The sequence below is a fragment of the Propithecus coquereli genome, unplaced genomic scaffold, assembly GCF_000956105.1.
Source record: "Propithecus coquereli isolate 6110/MARCELLA unplaced genomic scaffold, Pcoq_1.0 Scaffold30, whole genome shotgun sequence".
NCBI classification, from domain to species: domain Eukaryota; kingdom Metazoa; phylum Chordata; class Mammalia; order Primates; family Indriidae; genus Propithecus; species Propithecus coquereli.
The window spans coordinates 5,323,159-5,350,372 of record NW_012148619.1 but is presented as its reverse complement, the minus strand read 5'-3'; the positions used below and the strand labels follow the sequence as shown (position 1 = coordinate 5,350,372).

At 31.7% G+C, this 27,214-nt stretch overlaps 1 protein-coding gene across 2 annotated transcripts in view; it reads left to right on the top strand.

The window, feature by feature from the left end:
• The window catches only part of ELP4 (elongator acetyltransferase complex subunit 4), a 297,140-nt gene that overhangs the window by 113,104 nt on the left and 156,822 nt on the right, over positions 1–27,214 (top strand). For both annotated transcript variants that reach the window (XM_012649655.1, XM_012649656.1), the window contains exons 6-9: positions 2,029–2,113; positions 6,856–7,044; positions 22,268–22,376; positions 25,046–25,152. In XM_012649655.1, coding sequence (XP_012505109.1) covers positions 2,029–2,113; positions 6,856–7,044; positions 22,268–22,376; positions 25,046–25,152 — 490 coding nt within the window. The remainder of the gene's footprint in view (positions 1–2,028; positions 2,114–6,855; positions 7,045–22,267; positions 22,377–25,045; positions 25,153–27,214) is intronic.

Sequence of the window (27,214 nt, the reverse complement as noted above, 5' to 3'; positions counted from 1 at the left end):
TGCAATAGGTTCATGTACACCAGCATCACCACAAACACATGAGAGATGTGTTGCACTGCAATGTTTCAATGGCTGTGACATCACTAGGTGATAGGAATTTTTCAGCTCCATTATAATCTTATAGGACCTCCATGATATATGTGGTCCATTGTTGACTGAAACGTTATTATGTGGCTTGTGAATGAAATCTGTATGTTGAGGACATATCTGCACTCCCATGTTTATTGCAGCATTATTCACCATAACCAAGATATTGATTCAACCTAAGTATTCATCAGTGGATGAATGGATAAAGAAAATGTGGTGTATATACACACACACACAATGGAATATTATTTAGCCTTCAAAAAAAGGAAATCCTGTCATTTGTGACAATGTGGATGAAACTGAAGGATATTATGCTAAATGAAATGAGACAAGCACAGAAATACAAATATGGCATTGTCCTATTATTATTATGTGAAATAATGATTTGAAGTAGAATTATTATTGGTGGATTAGAATACACTGGATATATTCTTGACCCAGCCTTCTTTAACCCATAGTGACATTCATTAAATGGTCAGCTGGAATTCATTTCATAATCTGGAAACTTGGAGCAGATTTTACCCCCTGTGCAAACTAATTGACCTGGATAGGAATTGAATCTATTGCCTTCAGCAGCAGTACTATCTTCTGAAAGTTGAGCTATCCAGGACAAATGTGTGTGAAAATATGAAATAGTCAAAAATTTGCCCTTGCACATATTATTTGCAGACACATTTCCTCACTTATGAAAGTGGAAAAATGTGTCTCTGTAATCTATATTTACATTGAAAATGGAGAAATAACTATATAAGAAATAACCATATTACCAAATTCTTCATTATCTGGAGCCATCTTTGCTTTGTACAGGACAGCGTTCTTTTCTTTTGGTTTCTTCTTTCTTTTTGTAAGATAAATACTTTTAGGTTAACTGTAGCTATTCAATAACATGTTTACAGAGATGTACATGTTTTTGCTGAACCACCTGCCATAGATTTTGCACACTAAGCAGCCCACTACATTTCCTAACTTTTTATGTTCTTTACTATTGCTTGCATACTTCAATTTATATTTCATTATTTCTTTAGGGCATTTTTTCTGCCTACGTGATTGCTTTACTTAGGATCGCAGTAGAGCAAATACTTTTGTATTTTTAATGTCACCCACAGCTTTAACAGCACTGGGCACTTCAGCGTCTGTGGAATAGCTATGCTCCAGAGCCTCATTATCATGGCATTTAATGTTCAGCCATCGCACACAGATCGTCCATTATGCAGAATTGTAACCAGTTAATCTAAAGCAGATTTTCCTCATTCTTACTAAATTTTCTTTGAGATATTTCATAGTATTTGTAAAATATTTTAAAATAGTAACATTAATGCTATTATTCATGTGGGAAGTAATTTAGGTTATCTTCTTAAATTCACATATTATTATCTTTTAAAAGGAAGTGAATAAACAGTAAATTTAATAGACATTATACTCACCTGTCTTCTTGTGTCTTAAAAGAGCAAGTTTTTAAATTACTATTATTTTAGCAATTTGTTCTAAGAAAATTGAAACTTTGATGGAAAATGAGCTCCGGTGATTGGGACATTGATTCAGGTGTATTTGGCATAGCAGGTCATTAACTATGTGTTAATTATGTATGATTACTCCTGAAAAGCTATGGTGGCTTCATCTTTTAGGTTGCTTCATTAAATCATTAATTTTCTTGGAGGTAACTAAGCCTGACATAATTAAGTCATCTCAGTCTCCACAGATTTTTATCTTCCCATGATGTCAAGAATGCTGAGCAAGTTAATATAAAGCATTATAACTTATTCTTTGTATGTATTGACTTTATATTTTAGGATTATTTAATACTATTTGGGGACATTTTATTTTATATTTAAGTAGCCTAATAAGTGTATACCTTTTAATTATTTACTTGATCTTTTAGTGTAGATTTTGTACTTCCTGTATAATAAGCCTATTTATGTATTTGACATTTCTTACCAACAGTTCTTTGACCCATGGCTACCTAAAGCTGCTTCAGTTTATCCAGAACATCATTTATGAGGAAGGATTTGATGGATCCAATCCTCAGGTATTGAGTACCTTCAAAGCTTTTTATAATCACATATATAATGTTGTTTTCAAATTCTCTGGGGGGGACCCAGAAAGTCTTAGAATAATCAACAGTGAAAAAGCTGTTTTCAAGCACAGATCACAGGAAGCCCTTGTTTGTATTTAGAGTTTTAGCTAAGTTCTCTGTGAAGACACATAAGATGTACATATGCATTGTCAACATTAATTATTTTTAAATATGTATTTGTAGCATCTGGGATTAATAAGTAGCTGCATTATAAAAATTAACTTTTAAATCTGCAAGACTGGTACTTTTCTATCTAAATTTTCTGGTTTTGTCATTCAGGCCTTAATTTCAAATTACCTTATGAGTAAGAATTATCTTGAGATTTTATTTCTTACTACATTATGCTTTGAGTTGTTTCATTGAATAAAAGATTCATTTTAATTTGCTATAATAAAATATTTTATAACAACTATTTCTCTGTAGCTCTAATTTTAAAAACTTCCTCCAAATTCCCACTAATAAAGATGTTCTGGTTAGTTTAACTTAAACAAAATAAGGAAAATTTTATTTCTAAATATCATGCCTTTCAAAATTCTTCCTCGGTGATTTTAGTTGCTTTTGCTGCTAAAAGATTTGCATTACATTTGTATTATTTTAACAGAAGTATTTTCAGAGCACCATTATTTTTATTGAAGACAAAGAAGTCGTATTAAGCCAAATGTCTTATTTTTGGCATTATCAGCTACATATGCTCTTAATTCATAGATTTTAAAATCTTCTTGTAACCTTTATTACTATATTCAATACTTTTCCCTGGCAAAATAAATAATTTTTAGATTTGTTTTTATTACCAGTTTAATTGCAGGTTGAAAATAATTGTGTGTGGTAAAGCAGCAGTCCTCAACCTTTTTGACACCAGGGATGGGTTTCCATAAAGGCGGGGGTGCGGGGGCCACAAAAGGTGGGGCAGCACCACCTCGGCTCCTGATCAGATCATCAGGCGGTGGATTCTCATGGGGAGCGCTGCAACCTGGATCCCTCTCATGCACAGTTTGGCGCTTCGATGAGGATCTGATGCTACCGTTGATCTGACTGGCGGCGGGGCTAGGGTGGTGATGGGAGCAATGGGCAGTGGCTGTGGGGTACAGGTGGGGCTTCGCCCAGTCTCCCGCCGCTTGCCTCCTGCTGTGCGGGAGTGGGGGCGGGAGGATTGGGGATGGGGACTGCAGTGGTAAAGCACAGACATTTATTTATAGATGGCTTTTCATGTATGTCACAGTTTTTGTGATGGCCTTTGGTATTTAATACAATTTTATTTTGCTCATTGTTGTTCCATTTTTGGTATTATGTAAGATTTATGGGTACCACATCTTCCCTTTGGTACCTTTTGGCCTGTCTGGAGAGGTAAATTGGTCCTTGACAGACACCTTTCCCCACTTGCTGTGGTAACTATGGAGACAGGCATGTCATAACAGTTCCTATGGTACAGTGTGCAGAGCTGCTGCTTTTGCAGGATGATGACACATCTTCTGAGAGTAAGAAATTTTATAGAATCCAAAAAAGCAAAGGCAGCAGCAAAAGGGATACACACACATACACACACGGATATATTCAAGAATCCTTAATAAGTAAGCGAATATTGGAATGGAATGAAATGTTTCTTTTCTTAGTTGTTTATTTGGGTATGAAAACAACACCATCTTCAAGAAACAATATTTTTTTCCATGAAAATTGATAGACAAACGAGCTGGTTCAGCTCTCAGAACCAAATATTCTGTAACTGTTGACTTTTCTAAAGACTAAATAGGGTTACATAGACATTTCTATGGTGAATACCAAGAATGTTAAATTTAAAAATTAAAATATGCCAATAAGTTATTATAAAAAATATACTTCCAATTTTATTGGAACTAAAATATAGTTAATGAAATTCCATATGTTTAAATTATACAGTACATGGTACTGTTTGCTAAATTACCTAGTCTGTACATCTGACTTAGAAACTTTCGATGGGTTCAAGAAGGCACAAAAATGCATCTACCAGGCACTACTGCAAAAAATATTCCTGAGTTAAAATAATGTTCTGACATTGAAATAAATCCTAACTTTTAAAAGGAAATTTTCATCTTTTTTTATCACTGCATTTTCAAATAAACTGAATTAATTGGAGACAACATATAAAAATAACTCTAATGAACAGAATATCACATACTACCTTATAATTAACCCTAATAGTAAGTAAAGTAGTGTAGCTTATTTGTAAAGATAATTGAAGTGGAGACATTTACAAATTCTATCATAATTTCATTTGTTTTTAAGTTGTGATTTTTCAAATATCTAAGAAATATATGATAAAAATGAAATTTGGATGTTGATTTTACTTAGCATACCAGATTAAATGTTTTAGGTGTTCTCATAGGAATAAATTTATTTATTGTACAACTGACAATAAACACTTGTGTTTTAAATCTTGTGCCATAGAGTATGCCCCATTCTTATATGGCATAGCAAAGAAATTGTGTCCCAAACAACACAGATTTGTAATTCAGCCTTTGTTTTTGCAGTTACCATCAATCATATTTTTAAAAACATAACTGCACTTCTCATGTCGAAGTATTATGCTCAATTGTTTTCTGATGTGCTGTGTACCTACCTCACTGAGATATCACCATTCATTCTTTGTCTTAATATTTTCATTCTTTCTGTGTACATGTATCAGTGTATTTGTCACAGTCACTAAACTTCTGTAGTTCTTCTGATTTTGTGCCTAAACAGCATTTGTGTTATAAACTTTTAGCAGGTACTTTTTGATACAATACTGGGAACAGATCTTTTCTGAAATGTTGACAGGGGAAACAATATTATTCTGCTCTCTTTTACCTTTGAGTTTCATTCAAATACCTACGGGTTTTTCATAAGTTTCTCTCTCCCTTTTTCTAGATTGTTCTCTCTGTTAGGAATCTAACTTAATTACCGCGTGGTAATTTTAGAGATGGCAAAATAAACCTTAAATTCTTGCCGTTTTACTTAAATTCTGAGGTTTTAAGTAATAAAGAAAAAGGAATAACCTATCATATTTCACAAATATCTTACACTAATTCACTAGTAATATATTTATTTGTCTAATGTATGTCCTGGTACACCTCAATACTTCATTTCATTCAAGTAATTTAGAAATAAAACAACTTTTTTGGACCATCAAGGATCATAACATAGGGTGTCTTAGGTGGTCGTCTCCCATGACCTTAACACAATCAGAAAAAAAAAAAAAATTAGACCAGCTGCCTTACTAGTGTCATCATGTTTCAGGTCCTTGGAGTCAGGAAGTTATTTTCTAATGTGCTTAGTCTAAATTCCTTTTTCTGTAATCTCATTCTTACAGTCTTATCCAGGCCAGTGTGTCCCTTCATGCATTCAAAGAATTGTATGGAATCATAGAACAATATTCTCTTCTATCCTTTTAGTTTTAGAGATGAGAAAACTAAGGCCTAAGTAATGTATGTGTCTTGCCCAGAATCATACATCTACTTAATTACGTAGTACAGACTGTAAGTCTCTTGTCATCTTACTGGCTGCTGTTCCCTTAGGTTTTCCTCTTCTAACATTTCAATGTTTTATTCATTTTTTTCTTCTTTCCTTTATCAATACATTTTGTTTGGAAAAGTAATACACAAATTCAACTTTCAAAGGTAACATCAGGGAAATAGATATTTTGTTTTCGATAATAATTATTTGGTTAATAAATTTCATTAGTGATATTTTATAGCTATATCGGGTGATACATTTGAGGATCTTATTTCATCAGAAATCACATCTAAAGTGGCACATATCCCAAATCATCACTTTAAGAGAGAAAAATCTTATTTTTCCCATCAGAATTGTAATAAGATTTTTCAATTATTTGCATATTTCAGTTTTGTTAATGCCTCTTTCTTTAGCCCAGAAATTTTGCTGGATGCTTAAGGAAAGCATTCACGAAACATTTGTTCGGTTAGGACTGCCCAAACAGTAGAATTTTTTATAAACACATCTGCTGGTGTAAACACTTCTTGACAGTCATCCTAGGGCTTCTTTAATGGTTTTTAAATGTTTTTTCCCCAAGAAATAGCAGTCACTGTTATTATGACCTTAATGTCATTAGGCTCAAGATCTAAATATTCCCCTGTTAAATTTTATGAAAAATGTTGAACTTGAATTATTGTTAACAACAGCTTCAAGAAGGAAAACTAGAGGCAAGTATAAAATGTAAAACCAAAAAGTTATACATCTATAAACTCTTTTCAAAAAAAAGATTAGGCAGTAGGTAGGATAAAATTAAATAAGAAATCTTGAGCAATTTATAGTTTATTGAAAGATTTACAAAATTTTCTAATACTGAGAATGGTTGCAAGCATTCTAGTTTAGATTTTCTCTATTATTACCTGTGATTTGTTATATATTATTTTAAGTGCCTCAAACATAATTCATAGAATAGTCACTGTTAAAATTTAGACACAATATAAAGCTTGAAACTTGCGATACTTTTCAGATTGTCCAAAATGGGTAATAAGTCAGTTCTGTAAATTTTTATAATCTTATAATCTAAAAGATTTCCTTTATATTGTCTTGTTATTAATAGTATGCAAAATTTTTTAACACATCTATTGACATTATATCCCTGATGTTATAAATAAAAATAAGAACTGGCAGATAAAAGAGGTATCCTATTGATTAACAAAACTTTATATGTTTACTTCCCTCCTACTTTCCTTTAGAAAAAACAGAAAAACATTTTAAGAATAGGAATTCAGAATCTTGGCTCACCTTTATGGGGAGATGACGTTTGCTGTACAGAAACCTGTGACAACAGTCATAGCCTTACCAAGTTTCTCTATCTTCTCCGTGGTCTTCTGCGAACCTCTCTTTCAGCCTGTATCATCACGATGCCAACACATCTGATTCAGGTAAGAACTTTCCAAAACTACTTTCCCCTAACTAGTGGTGAAATGTTATGACACGTGGTTTTAATTTGCATTTCCACAATAACTAATGATGTTGACCATCTTTTCATGTGCTTTTTGGCCATTTGCACCTCTTCTTTTGTCCAAGTCTTTTGTCCATTTTTTATTGGGTAATTTCATTATCAATTTTAAAAATTCCTTGATATTTTAGGTACAACTTTGCCATAATTTTCTTCTAGTCTATGACTTGCCTTTTTAATTTTCATATCAATATCTTTTGAAGAACTAAAGTTTTTAATCTTAATAAAGTTTTACTTATCAATTCTTTAAGTGGTTAGTGGTTTCTCTCTCTTATCTCCCCGATTTTGCCAGTTTTTGCTCTCTCCAAGGTCTTATTCCTGTGTTTTCTTCTAAATATTTTATAGTTTTTATCTTTTACGAATAAATCAATGTATTCTTGTCTTAATTTTTCACACAATTTTAGTCCATCTTCTCAAACAGCTTTTGGTTTCTTTAATTAATATTCAATTTGTATGTTAATATATTTTACATTCACTAGTTCTCTTTTTGTTATTAGCACTGTTTACTAAAGTACTTACTGTCTGCCTGAAGCATGTGATTTCATATAATCTTATATATCTAATACATTGTAGTGTCCATAAAGATGGGGCCAAATATTTATTCTTTTCTTTATATGGCTTTATGGTAATCATATAATATTAAATGTGATTTAAGAATTCTTAGCACACCACCCAAGCTTTTTCTAGATATTCAATAAATGTTGATTAAATGAATATTGATTCTTACTTGGAAAATTATTTCTAATACCTAATTGTTGAAACTACTTGAATCTTTATTATAATAGTTATGCTAATTATATACAGCATATATAGCAAATTTTGATGCTATGATGGAAAAGGTTGGCATAAATAAGACTCCTTAGCCAGTAGAATTTGGACTCCTTGGCCAGTAGAATTTATTTATTTATAATAGATATGAGAGGATAACTTAGTTTTCCTTTAAAGCCTTTTTACAGATTGTGTCTGGACCCAAATTATTCTTATGAACTAAAAATTGTAGCATAAGGAACTCCTTTCTCTAATCATCTTAGACATTGTACACATACTTGTATTGTTTTCATTGTTGATGTTATTTTAAAGTTAATACTTTAATAGTAGTTTGGTTAGACATAGTGAGATTTTTGATTTTGACACTAAATAAACCTGAAACAGACCTATCCAATACTGATGAAAATATTGCTATTCATACTATTACTACAACTGTGCTACTGCTACAACTAGTTCATAGGTACATATTATGTGCCAAGCACTTTAAAAGCATTATGTCCTTGAATCTTTACCGCAACCTTATGAAATAGGTAGTTTTTACTTCTGTTTTCACAAAGTCACCCAGTTAATAAATGGCAGGGCCAAGTGTATTCCCCTGGCTTCAAATTCCACCATCTTCACTTTTAGATTATATAGCTTCCCTAATCATCACAAAAACCCTGCAAGATAGCTGTGATGTTAACTACAAAGACAGTTAAACTGAAGTTAAATGATTCTACAGTGCCTCGTGTCTATTATACATTCAAAGCTGGTGTTCAGGCTCAGATCTGAGTTAAAACTTAAACTCGTTCCCCTCTTATCACACTATATCCTTATATGTCTTGAATTATTAATTACCTTTGATGACACTCACTCTCTATTAGGGGAAAAAGTTATTGGCCAACATTGTTATTCAGCATTTTTAAAGAGAAAATTATTGTAAAATATTTGATAAATTAGTACATGTAAAAGATTAAGCAAAAAATCCCATTCCAGACAAGGATGAAAAAAATGAAAGCATGTTTTCTTTTGCATAATTACAAAGCAAAGAAAAACAATTATGAAATATATGTGTGTATGTCATTTAAAAAATTTATCCCAATGGAACATATGCAAAAAAAAAAAATGGAAAGGAAAACACTTTTCAAAAGCCATTTTTTTGGTGATAATCTTTATTATTAATACTTAAGAAATTCCCACCCCACTGTGACTGTCTGTTACAGTGATTCCTCTAGCCTCTGTTTAAGGGAACAACAGCGATACTATCAGGTGACCTCAAGTTAGCCTATCTACAGCACTGATTAAATAAAGACTGAATGATGAGGTAAGCTAGATGTCAGAACATGAAGCAACATTTTAATTTTGATACTTTACAAATATACTTAAGCCCTTGTATAAGTGGAAGAGATATAATTTAAATTTATGCTTTTTAACATAGCAGTCAAGAGACTATTTTGAAATGGAAATAGCAAAATATAGGGTCAGACTCTGGTGATAATTATAAAGTTACACAATGTCACCAAGAATTAAGACATGTTCCTCAAAACAGGGAATGTCTTTTGAAAAATTATACAACCTTCTAAAATTTTCCCATTTTTCATACTTTCTTCCCTAGACACTTACGTAAACGTATCATATAGTAGTAGTCTTTTGGCTGTATTATCAGTTGAGCAAATAAATTATTCCCTTGCCCTATAAACAAGATGTCTGACCATGTATTTGTTTTTATATCAAAATATTTAGGAGAAAATATAAAGCTAAATAGTTTGCTCCAACCAGTCATAATATAAACTTTTCATAACTTTTAAAGACTGGCAAGGAAAATCACAATCTTTAGGCTAAGGAAAGAGACTAAGAATTGGAAGCAGTATGCTTAGAAAGCTAATCAAAAACATGAATGTGCACAACCAGGGGACCCTGAGTTTATTTAATAGAGAGTTCCATGGCGATTACTGTAGTCCAGTTGCAGTTCTAAACTCTTTTCTATTAACTCATTTCATCCTCACAATACCCTATATGGTTGATACTGTCATTATCTTTTCCCAAAATCACACAGCTACCTAGTGGCAGAATTTAGACCTAAGCAATCCCCCTCCAATTACCATATTCTTAACCACTGTGCTGTGCTGCTTATTCAATAAAGGTGCTGAAATAGAATCAAAATTTAAAAACAGAGTGTGTACAAAGTAGCATTCAATGATAGAAAGAGCTGGGAGGGTTGGAGACAAATAGACCTAGTCAGTTCGATGTTCTTAATCAAGTCTTAACTTTCTCAACCTCAGCTTCATCTGTAAAAATGGAGCAAAAAAATACTGAAGTCAGAAGATTATCAATAACATCTGCTGACACAATGCTGGCACATAGTAGGCATTCAATATATGTTAGCAATTGTCATCTTCAGACAATTATTACTTAAACAGACCTCCAAAATTGAAAAATTGAACAGAGATCAGACTACAAAAAATAAGGTGTACAAGTCTATCAAAACAATAGATATCTTTAGCCTTCTGCCTCTTTTTATAAAAGACGATGACAGAATCTTCTCAGAGGTCAGGCCTGAGACAGATCAGCAGGTATAGATAAAGCTAGATGGCCATCCAAATCTTAATAGCATCACCATGTTGTAACAGGACTGTTAACATCGTACATCAACTTCCTTTCCACTATGACCAGTGTCATATCTGGAGACTGTACAGCAGGATTTAAATGATGATTGAATGGCTAAGGGTAATTTAGCTTATTCACTCATTCAACAAATAATGTAGGCACTGTTCTAGGTACCAGTGGGCTTACAGTAGTGAACAAGCCAAATAAGGTTCCTATTTTCATGGACATTTTTCAGCAATGCAAAAGATAGCAGAAAAGTATAATAGTATATGTGGGTATGTGGATACTTGAGCTTGGGAGTTGATAGTAAAGTGGTTTCTGGTAGAAAATAGAAATGTATTTGATATCCTTGAAATTTTGTCCTATAATTAAACATCTATAGACAATAAAATTGTACTTTTATTGGAATGCATTATATAAAGTAACACTAGAATAAAAGTACTGTATATAAAATATGTTTATCTCTTAAATTAGTAAACCACCCAATCAGTGTTCTTACTTTAGTTATTAGCATCCTGTCAGACTTGTACAGTAATGATTAGTTACCCTTTATTGTACTTTTGGCATGCTTCCCATGTTTAATTTTATTGTAGGAAAGGAACACATAGTTAAGGAAATTACAAAGAGGGGGAAAAGTTAAAACAGGGAAAATAATGACATAGATTCAAAACTGATTCTAACTTATTGTTATAATAAGACTTTTGCAAGTAGAGTGAACAAGAATTATTCTTAAATTTGCATTTGAAATATTTTATGTTCAGCCTCATAACTTTGAACTTGAAATCTTTTATTTCCTTTAAGTTAATTAAAGTTTATTTCCATAACCACAGGGAAAAAATGACAAGCATACTTTGAAACAAATATATAAAAATAAATTCTAAATATCTGTTTAAAATACACTAAAATTGTTCATGAGATATCAATGCCTTAAAATATGTATATATAGTCTTAAACAATTTTCCCTGTGAAGTAGTATTATTACTCATATTATCTCTTGCTAGAATATAGTTTTAGTATCTGCCCAAAGACACTATACTAAAAATGTATGTGAAAATGGCTAAGTTAAATACAGACTTTGTTACATGCTGAACTATGGAGTAAAGTGTCATTAGAAGGAGCAGAACTATGGACGGCTCCCCTATATTCCAGCATTACTCGGTTCCCAGATCCCTGCTGTGTAGTTGTTCCACTCGCCAAGAAGCCTGTTAAAGAGCCCCCAAGAGCATGTGTACAGCCCTCCATGTTAATAGTTAATTGGTGAGGATGGCAAGATGAGAGGACAGCCGAACATGTGGTCTCTCAGACTCAAGCAGTAGACAGACCTTTAGTTATAATAACAGCAGCTGCTCACATTCTCACAACTCAACTGTTCAAAACTCTGTTGTCGAGTAAAGGTTGTGGATTGAAAAAAAACGTAAAGGTTACATCTAAGAAAAATAACTAAAGCTCTATCTTTAAACTTTTCCAACATACTATTTTAATTATAAAAATATTATTTCAACTTTTAAAAACTTAAGTATAAATTTCAATATTAAAGGTGGTTATATTTCAGCTACATGAGCATTCTGCTCCTTTTTCTCCATTTACTGTTAGAAATGTTTCTGTACTCTTCAAAACTTTTTAATGAGTTTTTTTTTTTTGCAAAGTTGTAACTTTAAAGCACTTAACAATAGGATACTGTTTGATTTCTATACCTAGCAAGATATGAAACTGTAATTTTTTTTTCTATTAATGGGAATTGGCTTACTACTAGCAAAATTTTTCATCCACTTCCAAATTATGAAAACATTTTGTGGCTTTTAAATTAATTTTATTTTCAATTCTCAGTGACAGTTTTATACTTGAGAAAAATGGTGACCAATAATGTTTATTCTTTTTGGAAATAAAAACTTAGTTTTGTGTCTTATTATGATTTTATTAGCAAGGTAAAAGGAAAATAAATTTCCCCTAGGTTATGCATTTTTTTACACAATCTGTAACAGATTGTTCTCGATTGGTATTTTTAAATGATTAAAAGCACTTTTACCTAAAACTATCAGGAAATAAACATTGAAACACTTAGAATTGTAATTAAAATAGGGAAAGTTATTTTTCTGTATTTCTCACAGCTTTCCTTTCAAACAGAAAATTTATTTTTTATTATTGCTAAGTTTTCTTCATGCTGTCATAATCTACACTTTTAAGGAATTTTTAAATATAAGCAACAACCTAATGAATTTCTCCTTAACTCTCATAACACAGGAATGAAAACTTCTTCGACATTATTGGTGATAAAATATGAAATAATACTTCTTCATTCTAGAATAATTTTAAGTATTTCCAGCATTTAATATATTTGCCTAGAGAATGTTAGTTAGTAAATTATTTAAACTTTCTTTTATTCAGAACAGATTTCAGTTTTGAAACTAGCTTAAAATATCTTTTAATTTGTCATCATTGGCACTTGGTCAGTTAATAGCCTTATTCAGTTTTTATCATATAACCCCTTTTTTATAATAATTTGATATGAAGATTTTTTCCCCATCCATCTCACTGAAGAAAAATATTACCAGCATTAGTTAACGTATACCAAGGAAAATTCATTTTCTGATAAAAAGCGTGAAGAAAGGACCTTATTATGTCTCCTGAAAATTGAATGAGGTTTTATTTAGTGTGTTATTTTAATTGATATATTTTCAAATTGATCTGATACAATATTAATGTATTAGAGCTTTGAACCCACTGAAATGAGTGATACAGTATGTTTCTATGTAGAGAAATTCAGAACAAGCCTTTTCACATCCATAAACTTTTTTGTTCATGCTGAGTACTTTAGCAGCTAAACTCTAAATCAAGCAATGGACCACTTTAGAACTAACCACTAATATGGGATTGTAAAATGTGGACTCCAATGGCCTAGTGAATTTCTCTCAGTGTGAAATCTTTTCTTCTTAAAACAAGAACTAAAAATAATTGCATGGTGAAGAAAAAACAGACTTGTTTGAGCTTACAAATGTAAAATTTTGTAACTTATTTTTTATGTAACTGTTGATGTGAGTATCATTATAGGAAAGCATAACACTACCTTCAGTCATATAACTTAATCTATATTAAGTAGTCTTTTTAAATGTACTTTAATAAGAAGCATATTTAATGATGAAAATTACAGATTTAATCTCTCGATCATGGGTATCAGTTACTAAAGAATTAAGCCATATATTCTGGGTGTCATTTTTTCATGAATTCTTTCCTTAATCAGAATATTCTCAACTTAATTTTTCCAGATCTTCTTAACTACTCTGGAATTTATTTTTAAAATTGACATATTTAGAAGTTTAAAAAGAAGCAATTTTTTAAATGAACTGAATTATATTAAACCCATTTTATTTTTGTATTATATTTGTCAAATTCCAGTAATTTCATATAAGTTTAGTGAATTGTAAATAGAATCTATTTTTCTTTAAAATAACAAATAGTAGAACTGTGTTCTAACCCTTCTACTATAGGCTTAGGATTTATAAGTTCTTATTGCTCCAGATTCTTTTCTTCTGTTTCAGATTGAACATACTGGTATCTGGTTAGTTTTTAAATCAAATCATAGTTTGTATGCATTATACATATATATTTAATTTCCTTTTTTGATCAAGGATGATTGAAACTTTTCACACAAACTCCAAATTATAAGTTTCTGTCTATGCAGAGCATTAGTAGCAGTATATGTATCATTTTGTCTTAGCGTTAATATGCATCTTAAATAAAAGCAGGATATATTTTAAATTGTGATTAAGATTTATGTTCATCTTTAAAAGAAAAAAGTACCATTTAGAAACCTTTTATTATACTTAACCTAACCAAAGCATATTCAGTAAGCAGTGAAAATAGTAATAATTGTGGTTTTAAAATTTTTTTGGCTTTCTCTAAAATAACTTTGCGATGTTACAGTTCCAACTGTTATTCATTCTATAGTTCCTGTAGTGGTAGTGATTACTAGCTACAGGACTATTTAGGGCCAAACTTTTCAAATGTATCAATGATATAAATAGTGAAATGTCTCATCACGGTATGGAGATTGAGTCATCTGTTTGGGCATATGGAATCTTTGGCTGCTGGACTGCATAGTCTTTATAATGCCCAGTGTCCAAGCATGGACACAACTGTTCTGGGAGCAGAAGGGGGAGGAACCTGTGTGTTCAGTCTACTTGAACATAGTAGGAGAAAAATGGGGAAAGGACCTTTTACATTATTTTCATTATAGACAATCTTCTACATCACTCTTTGTGCACAGAAAAGAAGTACAACTTTATTTAATTTTGCATTTATTTTGCAAATAAAATCACTAAGCTTTTTATCTTTGGTGTTACAAGCTATCTGAAAAATACCTGTGAGGAAGTGTGACTTTTGAATTATTTCTGTTTATATACGTGGATGCATACCTTTCCTTAAAGAAAGATTGCTGTCTTCAACAAAGAATGATACTTATTTCTTGAGACCAAATGTGCTTGTAACCAATTATAATTTAAAACTGTTTAAGTACCAGGTCAGATATTATGTCCTTATGTTATGTTTTAGCCCTTTGCTATTAATTACATTATTATTACTATATAAAGAGTTCTTGCTTCTTTAATAATGTTTTCACACCCTATGCAGTTAATCTTTAATGTGGGGAAGGACAAGGAAGAGATTAAATTATCCTTGTAACCTCTTTCTCTTCCAGGCTGATGATGGAAAATAAAAGCTCTTAGCCACAAAATGTAACACTTAGAATTAATATTTAATTAGACTAGCAAATTGTACACTGTGGCTGAAAGCTTCCAAAGAGTTGTTAGTGCCACAATTGACCTACAGGTTTAATAATAACTCACTTCTAGAAGCAAGTGCCAGTTCAGCATAGTAGAGCCACTGTAAGAAAGTCCTGAGAGATTAAAATCAGCAAACCAAATGGCAGGCAAGGATTCCTGGGATGGAGCCTTCTGGAAAGCTGGGAGCTGGAATAGCTTTTAAGCCAGGATTCAGATGAGAACAGTGGGTGAAAAAGCTGATCCCTCCTGTTCTGGGAGCTTCTGGTTGTAGGCCAAAATCTTAGAACAGATTTTTACTAAATGTTTTTGCTGCAGCTATTAACTTACATTGAAAATCAAATATTGAATAATTTTTCTATAAAATTTAACAAATTTTTTGTGTAAACATTAGTTCTTAATTCCTTACATATTAGTACATAATATCTGTAAACTCAGATCATTAGATTATCAGATAGGTTTGGCGCTGTACATCTATGCTGTTTTGCTGTGACATGCTGTTTCCTTGTTCCCTGTATAGTTGATTTATATGGTTCATTTCTATATTATTTCATTACAGGGCATTATGCAGAGCCTGAGAAAGAGACTGTGAAGTCTCTAGCCCAAGAATTCTTTTTGTTCAAAAAATTATATATATTAACAAACATAATTCAAAGGCATTTTTAATTTTCAAAGACTTTATATTATAAAAGCAATGTATTTGCTTATGCTTATGATGTAGTTAAATTAAAAGATAAATAGGATTGGACCTCCTGGTGAAACATTGGATCCTTATATCTCTGACAAATTAATCCGGTGAAAATAAGATACCATGGGTTTGAAAATGTGCAAACATAGAACAGCAGACTGAAAAGGGGACACCTTACATAATTTATTGGTTATATGTTAAATAATTAAAGAAAAGCTAGTCATTTGTTAAAAATTCAAGCAGGTGAGGACCTTGCCAGCAGAGGGAGTAGTCCTGTCTTCCTTCAGGTTCCCATCATTTTCCCACCTGCCTCAGCCTTTTTCCCAGCCAGTCTCCCATCTGGACCTGGCTCTGTCAGCCTGTTCCTGATGACAGGCTATAATTTTATACTCAATATGGGATTATTCTAAGCTGATTTTAAACTTTAGTATCTTTAACCTGCCACTGCATCACAAACATCAGCTGGATGCTCTGTTTGATATTTGGATATTAGCAATTGTTTTTCCAGGCAGGGCATGAGCTTTTGGACATCTGTGAATTGCATCTTAAGGGTTTCAAATATAAAGTAGTAAGAAAAGATTTCTGATTTAGGAAGTTACCCATAAAACATTTTTAATCACAAATTTCTCTGAGTAGTTTCCATAATGTGAAACTAGATGATGTAGAGTTATGAAACGTGCCTAAAATTAATTTTGAATATTATTACCATTATTATTTCCAGCCTATTCATTACAGTATTTTTTCATCCCATTTCTGAGAGATTTCAGAATATGTAGGGTTTTTTTTAATGTTTTATAGAATAACCTACCGAAAAAGAAGCAAAACTGATATAAATAGATATTCTACGAAGTATGTAGTATTTGAGGCCAGCATGAATTTAAACAATATTTCTGAAAATAAAATCATGTGTTCTAAAAATAAAATAAGTCTTAATTATAAAGAATGAACATTTTCATACCAAAATTTAGAATAACAACTGTTTGATCAGGTAGAAAACACAAAAAGATATGGCTCCATTACATATTCCTAGTAAAATTTGACATCTTGCTTAGCAATTTCTTTCACCATTGAGGTTAAGTATGTTTGCCATTAGCCACTTTGTGGGTATGTTTTAAGCTTTAGGAAAAAGAACCAAAATATATTTGCCTTATGATTTCCCTATGTGAATATCAGTACATGATGCTACCAAGAAAGTACGTTATGTTTAGAATTTTTTTAATTTGCACAAGTTCCTCTGTATTCTAAAATTAACTGTGACTTTCAGTAAAGTTAAATCTGGAAAGATTTAATCTAATGCTTTCATTAATTTATTATAATTATGCATTAATATAATTCTATCTAATAAAATCAGTCTTTCTTAAACTCATAGTTATGAACAGAATTATTTCCCCACTGTCAAATATTTTTTAATGAAATAAAAATCTAATCTACAGAAACAAGCAACAATTCTGGGGAAAGTAAAGCAAGTTTATAGAAAGTTACAAGCTTAATATAAATAATTTTGTTATTTCACAGTCTTGGAAGAACTTAACAAGCATAGAAAAATAAATACCTTTTTAAATATCCCTAGATTTATCCTTTGATCTAGTTTTTTTTTTTTTGGATTACATACTAAAGAAATGTTATAAGTATATTCATGCTTCTGTGCATATCATTTTTTAGAAAATGTTATTATAAATTAAGCTGTTGAATGTAACATACTTGCTTTTCTTGTGGAAATATTCCTCCCCACCTACCCCCCACTCCCGACAGATGCATACATTATATCATGTACTAAGGTCAAATATAAAGTAACTTAAATATTCTTTTAAGTCTTTAGCATTAACTTAATAGTGCTTTCATGCTATCATAGTCCCAAATCTGCTATTTATGTCATACTCAAATGAGAGCTTTCCTTTCATATTGTGTTTGCTATCTTTCTTAAATAGTATAAGTTGAGTAACCCAAGAAATTATTCTTATTTGAGGCATTGTATAAATGCGTTATGTCAATTGGTTTATTCCTTTCAAGCTTCTTGATAATTAAGTTATTGGTTAATTAATTCTTAATCCTCTTGTTAAAAATCTTCTCTCTAAATATATTTTGTATTGGTACATATTGCATGTTTTATATTGTTGGGGTAATTAAGTCCAAGAAAATAAGGAAATATTCAGGGTTTGAGGCATTCTGATTGTTACTTAGTAACTCTAACTAGTTATCTGAACTATTTTTATTAGAAAATTGTGGCAACTTTATAAGGCAGTGAATTTTTATCTCTTGACAAAATTCATAGTTTTGGCTTTATGGCTTTATGAGCTTTTAATTAAAAAGTAGCATTAAATTAGTCTTCCCTAATTTAAAATCCATTTAATGGATTTGGGGTATCCTAATAAAAAAACATGTTATCATTCTATAAATGCAAACAGGAAACATTCTATGAAACCAAACAGGGAACAATCAAAACAAAAACTCAGAAGTTTTTTGTGAAATTAAAATTGAACTACAAAGGTAGAAGACTGGACAATCTGATTTGCCTGTTTATTTGCAACAGCATTTGACATATTTTAAATTTAAATGATTAATTAAGAAATTACATTGCAACAGAAAGTTTTAAGAGCCTTTTATGTAACTTAATACAATGCTATTTGAGACTGCCAGCAGACTCTTAAAACTCCTGGACACCAACTCTCTTCTCTTCTGGCTTTCCTCCTAGTCATGTCTTGGCCACTATCCAGAGCTGACAACTTTCACCCAGGAGTGAAGGGAGATTTGTCTAGTATAAGAAGGATTTTTAAGCCATCCTTGATTTTCATATCCAGATGGGCAAGGAGGAAGGGTGGCAATATCATTGTACGTACTTGGGTAATGTCATGGTGCCACACATGCACTATAACCATTAATTTATGATTTTGGTGAATCCTGAATGTCCTTATTCAAACATTCCTTATTTGAAACTGTAATGTAACAACTTCAAAATTAACACAAAATTATGTTCAAATTTAAGTAACTGATGCACAAATACCTCTACTCCTCCTTTTCCAACTATATGCTGAAGACGAAAGAGGTTTCACATCTTAACTAATAACATAAAAACATTTAGAATCTGTTAGGTTGAGAATGTGGATGTTCCAGTTTCAAAACCTCTTCTCAGATCATTATGCTCAAGCTTTCTGAACACTGCTGGTTATATTATGATAATTTGTTATCCATAGTGTGTTCCTCCTAAAGTGAAGTGTGATTATTATGCTGTTAAGGATTTTTTTAAGCTGTTAATTTTAAATTCTTTTAAGTAAATTCACCTACCTTTACCTAAAGGACCATTTAGGATTAACATTATAATTTGAGAGACCTTTTTACAAGAATGGTTTTAAGGTAAGATTACATCAGTAGACCATATTCTTTATGGATCTTGGAGATGCAGAAGCAATCTGTAACACTTTTTTTAACTTTAAAAAAAAAAAGGTGTATTTATATGCCCAAATACCTTTTATGCTTCTACAAAAAACTAGAAGATTGAATGAGTTTATAGTAAAAATAAAAGTTATCTCAGAAACTTAGATGTTATTCTTATATAATCTACATTGCTCTTTATTCTATAGATATTTTTCAGATGTCTGTATAACTTTCACAGTTAATCTAGTTTGCCACATTATATAAACTATTTGCAAAATAGCTGTGCAGAAAAGCAGGAAGGTCACTGTTGTGTAAATATTTTATGGTAACAGTATGATTAAAAGTTTATTCTTGTTCTAATACTTCATATAAGTTTTTAAAATGGAATTTAGTTTGCAGTTAATAATTGTGATGTAAACCTATGGTACTTGGAAATATAAAAAATGAAATACATGAACGAGTTTCTGAGAAATTTTGAACTCCAGGCTGTATATAACTTTTATATTTGAAATTCATTAGATTTACTCTTCAAAGTGGGTAATTGACTTTTTTAAATTTCACACAAATTACCTTAAAAAGACCTATAAAGTTGATAAAATTACACACTGTAAAATGGTTTATTAATAAATTTTAAGATTAGATGAAGGTAGGAAACTCTCTTTGAAATAAACAAATGTCAGGTTGACTATTTAAATATAGATTACCTTGCTTATATACTACTAGAATGGAAATTAATCTCATCTTTAAACCTTACAATTTGTATTATTCATATAATTGAGAAAGCTCTAGTTGGTAACACTGAAATCTTGAATACTTGAGTTCTAACAAAAAATTGACTTTATTGTTTTGCATTCAGATATTTAGATACAAAGGCTTAGTCTTTTATTTATAGATAAAAGGAAATCTGACCTTTTGATTAAGAAATATTATCAGTAGTCTTTATAAGTGCTTGTTCATCTGAGGGTCCATGACAGGAGTACTCTTCCCAGTTGAGTTTATCCTAAAAATGAAATGATAAGAGCCTGCTGGTTGTTATCCAAGATTCTTCTTAATGGGGAAACCACATGGTTATTCTTCATCTCCCACTTGTTCTCACCCTTTACTACCAGCCCAGCCACACCCCACCCCCACCCCAACATTGTTCAGTACTCAGCACAATGAATCATTTTCAAGTTGACTCATTGTGAACTGTATCCCAGCTGTTGGAATGTCTGGCAGACATTTTTGTTTGGGTGAAGAATAACTGGCTGAAACCCAACCTGGATGAGTTTGATATAATGGTCTTTGGCTAAAGAAATATTGAGAGGAACATGTTTATGGCCCTGAAGCCCCTGTTATTCCTGGAGTAGGACCATCCCCTGTGGCACAGAACTGAAAGTAAGGAATCAATCTGGATTATTTTCTCACCATTGAATGAAAAATTGCCTTAGAAAAAATAGACATTTCCAAATTATGTCTGTTTTTTTATACTGATTGTGCCCACGTGATTGAAAGTATTAAAAGACAATTAAGAATAATTATTTTTACTGGTTCTTTTTAAGAGCACTGATTCAAAGGCTGAAACATCCTTTATATAACACACATTCCAATTTATGGAGGAGTTTCAAATATTGCCATAGGTGTGAGTTAACTAGTCATTCCAACAGAATGTTTGGTCACAGGCTACTATGTATTTCATACCGAGTCAGGTAACATTGACCAGTCCTCTTTTATTTTTCATTCTTATGTAATCTTTGTAAGGGGATTTAAAAACTAGAGGAATACTAGTAACCTCAGTAGTCAATCATATTTTAAGAAACGAAAATCTTTGATTATATTTGGCCTCTTCTCTAACAGGGGACATAGTGTCAGACTGTAAATTTTCTGGACCATTTGACATTTCCCATCTTTTCTTCAAAGATTAATTTTAAACTGGTGGGTATTACCAGTATATAAAACAGGAGTTTCAAAATTACAAAATTTTACAAACAATATTTTCAATTTATCTAAATCTTCAGAGCAAAAAATTTTGTAAGGTATAATAGCATACAATCACAGTTTTCTAGTCTATCACTCTGTCAGGGGCTAAAAGGAATTTCCATTAAATAAAATAATTTTTGAAAACCTACCGGGTTATTTGATTATTATATTTTTATATCCATGAAATAAATTCTGAGCATTTTAAAACTCGTGCTACTTAATAACTGGGCATACTGTATTTGGAAACATATTAATATGTTATTTTAATCTAGCGAAATGTGACATTTCTTAAGATGTATTTAGCAGTATATTTCAGTTTATCTTGGGTTGCTTTGGGGGAAAAAAAGGTAGGCTCCTGGTCTAAGTATTAGTCATCACCATCTTTTCTTTGCCTTTATTGTTATCCCAGAGCCAAATAGCAGCATCTGGAAGGAGAAAACAGAAGACTCCAGAGCTAGCCATGTTGCAGTCTCTTAGCTGGACCCTTCCATGTTTCTAATATGTCACAGAGGACCTCAGCTGTTATAGGGCTGGGACCTAGTCCCAGCTGACAGACGACAATGAGACCCTTGCCTTACTTTATACTGTACTATCTACTGTTTCTGAGTCCTGCTGTCTGCCAGATTTTCCAATATGCAATGGGCAAAGTAATTCAAAAAAATTATAATGTATGAGAATAAAGATAGCCTTGCTCCTTAAGATAAGTAGAAAATAATGCATTTATGTTTTCCACCAAAACTAATCAATTAATGTCTTCTACCAAGTTATGATTTCCCTTCAACTTTCTCTTCAAATTAAAATAGCGTACCTACATGGGTCGGAATTTTCAATTGAGAGCGTATTTTCTTCCAATTTTCAGCCTGTACTAGCTTTAATTTTTTACGTATTTCTCTTTGTCGATAGTCTATACTACAATTTGTCATTGAGGTGGGACATTATATAGATGTTATATTTTTAAACATAACATTTAACATGACTTTTGTTTTCATGTTTTGCAGAATAAAGCAATTATTGCTCGTGTTACAAATTTGTCAGATACAGTAGTTGGTCTGGAATCATTTATCGGTTCTGAGAGAGAAACCAACCCTTTATATAAAGATTATCATGGTAAGCAGCACCTCTATAATGAGAAGAGCATATCCTAGCTTCTGGAAGCACCCTGTCCTGTCAGAATATCTGCTGTCAATTAGTATGAATTTTATTTTATAATATACCTGTTAAATGTTTTCCATTTCTGGCCAATCTTCCTCAACAGTTTATCCTCAAACTTCATTAAGACTACAGACCATGATAACTGATGGAAGTCAAATCCAAGTACTAAGGCATGGCTAAGTCATATGTACATTTTGTTGTCCCAGTGGCTTAAAGTTGCCATGAAATCAGTCATACTTGTTAGCTGTGTTTGAAATAAATATCATGTTAATTCTAATAATAACAGCTTTGTATAGCAATTTATACTTTACAAAGCTTAGTTGTGTGATAAGATACATACTGAATTGTATTTTAAAATTCCTAGTTCACATTCAGTCACATTTTCAGAAAGTGAATATCTTTGATTACATTTGGACTTTTCTCTGTTTAGTCATTTTGTTGTTAGAGTTATGAACAAATTTTAAAATATTGCCACCCTGATATAAACAGAGGCAAATTCATCAGACTTTTACTTACTTTTTTTTTGCTTTGGATAATACTTTAGTCATTTGGTTAATTTGAAGATTTTTAATATAGAAATTCTTACATAGAACCATTTGAATAGTAAAGGTTTAATAGTTAGGTCTTAGTATCTTAGGTCTAAACTAAATATAGAATGTGGTGAATAACAGATTTTTACCTGTTTATTTATTCTGAACATACATAAATTATTGATGTTATTATTGTGGAACTACTATACTTCCATGGAAACCTCTGAAGACTGATGAGCTTATTTGAACCCTGCTAAAAAATTGTGTAAGACTGTGATTATCTGAGACTGTGGCAGGTTTTTTGTTGGTTTACATATTAAAGTCTACAAAAGAAGTATTAAAGATTATAAGATATTTTATATGATATTCAGCCAGTGCTTTGAAGAGTCATCATACAGCGTTTAAAAAAATAATAATATAAGCTGTGAACAAAAGCTACTGTAAAATAGTTTGCTTCATTATTATTTACTTGCATAAGTGTGCATATGGTATATGCCCAGGTTAACTCTATATATGCCTCATTTAATATATTATTTTCATTATGATAGGAAAAGATCTGTTAAGATTTAACTATTTTTTTAATTTATTATTTCCATTTACTTTTAAGACAATTCAAGTTAAATCTTACTTTAATAAATTACATATTGAATATCATGTATAAGTATCATAAGCTTGTGAATTTAATAAAATTATATTTCATATTCTAAAAAAATTATTTTGATTAAAAAATTTTAAAGGTTGAAAGGCTATGATTCTTTGTGCTGAAATCTTTGAATTGATAAATTATTCCCCACAGAGTAATAAGTGATTGTAATGACTAGTAAACTTTCTTTTAAGAAGGACTCGATGAAATCATTCATTCATTCTGTAAGACTTCTGATTTAATAGGTGGCTAAACAAGTACATGTAAGGTTAAAATGAGAAAGGTGCAAATAAAAGTATGGTGTACCTACTTCTAATAAAATATATTTTACTAAATAGCTATGTGTGAGATATTTTTAATTTGTAGCTAAAGCTGTCATCTTAATAATACCTTTTACATTTTTTAACTTTAAAAAATTGTCAAATATTTTAGTGAATTATTTTTGAAAAGGCTGTTTCTAAAGGGAAACACCTGGAGTTTTACCTTTTTAAGTTAAAACTAATGCATACATTACTAAGCATTCAAACACACACACAAAAACCTGTACTAGAGAAGCAGTAAAGAATCTGTAAACACGATTTATCTATTTTTTTAAAATAGGGAACTTTCCTTTTCGCACCATTTTTAGGGATCAGTGTCCTTGGGAGGGTGATTTTTAAATATGAGCTGAGTCAGGCAGAAAGATACACTGAAGAACCTTCTATGTCTTCATCTGTGGGAAATGACCCCTAGTTTAGTCAGAAACTACATTAGACTGCACAAAAGCCATCCAGTGCCCTTGTCAGAAAAAATTAGCAAGTATTTCTACTGAGAAGAGGCCAAAGCTCACGGTTTACCTAGCACTGTTGGAAAGCTTGTAACAGCTACATAAAGATCTAACGTGCCATAGAAATGAATGTCTTTGGGTGGCATAAGGGTTAATGTTTGGTCCTAGAGTGTGCTCTGAAATGTAGTTTTCTTCAGTGGTTTGTTCAAATCATTAATAAGGTACAGAATGAAATATTTTTCATGAGTGCTTCACTGGTTATCAGTAACCCATAAGCCTTGTTTTGCTGGCTGCTTACTGGTGCATTTAATAAAATAAAGATCACTCAGTGGTGCCGTGGGCAGCATGCAAGGTGATAGCCATATTTGCTTACTGTAAATACAAGAGAAAATCACCCACAAACCGGCTGTAGTTTTGACAAGTATTAAGATCCCTCTTTACATCTGTACTTCTGTACCAAAGTGCAATTAGTTTTCCTCGCACAAGGATTTCTGTTTATCTTATTCTGCTTGATTACTTGAGTATAATCACACCATTTGCTTCATTGCTCCTGGTAGTAAGCTCCAGTTTTAAAAGGGGAGGATGCTTGTGTGTAAATTTACAGGATTCTGCTGTAAGACTCTTTAATTTATGCATCTGATGACAGCGTTTGTAAATTTTTTCCTTTTAATTTCCTTTCCACAAGGTTTGATTCATATACGGCAGATTCCTCGGCTTAATAACTTGATTTGTGATGAATCAGATGTCAAAGACTTAGCTTTTAAATTAAAAAGGAAGCTATTCACCATTGAGGTAAGAGAATTTTTATGTTTTAGTTTACAGTCTTGAGGTAAATAGTATCTCCCTCTCCCTGCCTTTTTTTTACTTTAATGAAATGCTTAGGACATGTTTCATGCTAAATATTTTAAAGTTTTTTTGGTGTAACAGAATAATTTTTTAGACTTTCTTTTACTTAGTGGTGTATCATCAGAGTATAGTAAAAATGATTTTGTTTTAAATGTCTATTAAAAGTTAGCTCTAAACTTACATGATAAATATGACGTGCATATTTCCAAGGCTTTCAAAAGCATATTTAATTAAATGTTAATGAGCTATGCTTACTTGTGTGTGGAATGTGAATGCTACCACAATTGTGTATGGCTAAGAGGATTCTTATCTACATTTTAAAAGCATTTTTCTTTACTATTATTGAAATTACCTTTTGCTTTCCATGCAGAATTGAACAGAGTATAATTTACACTGGTGTCTTTAAGTAAATTTCCTACAACACTTAAACTTTTTTTGTAGCCTTTATGCAAGCAATGGTGACAGAAAGTAGTAGTACAAAAGATTTATTTCAACTTAATCTTGCTAAAGAGCAAATGAACAGAGAACTATTAAGCAATTAGAATTGATGTATTTATTAACGAAGTAAATGCTCAGAGAGCAATGGCTTTCGGGTGATGTGATAGTTATCAGTATAGTCGGTGCAATTTTTTTTAACAAAGACATAAAACAGCCAAGCAGCCTTGACAAACCATTTTGTTTAATCTCTTTTCAAATGAAAAGCTCTTAAGCAGGCCACTTGTCTTAACTGCTTGAAACCATTAAAAAGAGAGAATTGCCACCAATAAATTAGCATATTTTTAACTTCATCACCGAAGGATGGTCAATGTGGCTTGGCACTGCTTTGGTGTTTGGGACTTCACCCTTAAGTGACCACTTTGGCCCTTTTTTGACCCTTTGCCCTCTTTAAGCTGGCCACTTGATAAGGTAACTTAATGGTTCTCTCTTTTTCTCTTTCCCTTCACATTTGCAAGTAGCACTAACCTATAAATCATTGTAAGGGCCCTATCCAGTGACAAATTAATGTGCCCTCCTCCTAATTAATGGTCATCAATGTCCTTAATTATCTAATCCTATTGAGAGCAGTTAATAGTTAATCAGGCAGCCAGTTCTTCAAGCAGGTCATCTCTGCAGGAGTGTTAGAAGTTTCTCATCTGGGATACTCCCTTCAAAAGCCACTTAAAGCCAAAAGAGCGAGAGTGTAGAAATAGTGATCCTTGAGCTAATTTGCTTTAGTTCTCAAAAGAAACCATTGAAATGGAACTCAACACTGTAATTGTTCAAACATTGTTTCACTTTTTCTGGTAGAATACCGAGTAATTTACCATAATATTGCTTAAAACTTTTAGAGGGATAAAGTTTAGTATCATGAGGATACCATGCTTATCATTTTCTTTTAAGTTGCATTTATATTTTTAATGAAAGATATGTTTTTTCCCTCTGTGTGGCACTTTTCCCCCCAAATTTCTATTCTGATAACCACATCTAAGGTATCATTTCTATTACCATACAAACTAAGCAAGGTGATCCCCCAGTGAAAACAAATATTGTGACCAGGGAAGAAAGAAGTACAGTAGTATGAATCATGTTTATGAACTCTCTGTATCTCTCCTTCTCTTTCTCTTTCTCATTGGGTCTTATTGGGAGTTGGAGGGGAAGGAAATAAAAAACTTACTTAATGTCAAGTGAAACCTTTCCTTTGAATAACTTTAGTTTCTAATCGTTACCACAATTTACCATTGGTGCTGATCAGAGACCTTTTATTAACCACACGGGTTTCTGTTTCATTTTCTCACTTCTTCCTACTATGCTAAACTAAGAATCATTATAATTGGTCACCCTGTGGTTTGTAAGCAATATTTGGAAAAAAAAAAAAAAACCCACAGATGATTGTTTTTTAAAAAGCTAATATTCAATATAATTGATCAAATCCTGTACCTTTTTTGGCTCATAATCTAGCCAGTAATTTTTTTGTTTTTGTTTTTTATAGAAATATAGGTGAAACATATTCTAAATAACTGATTAACTT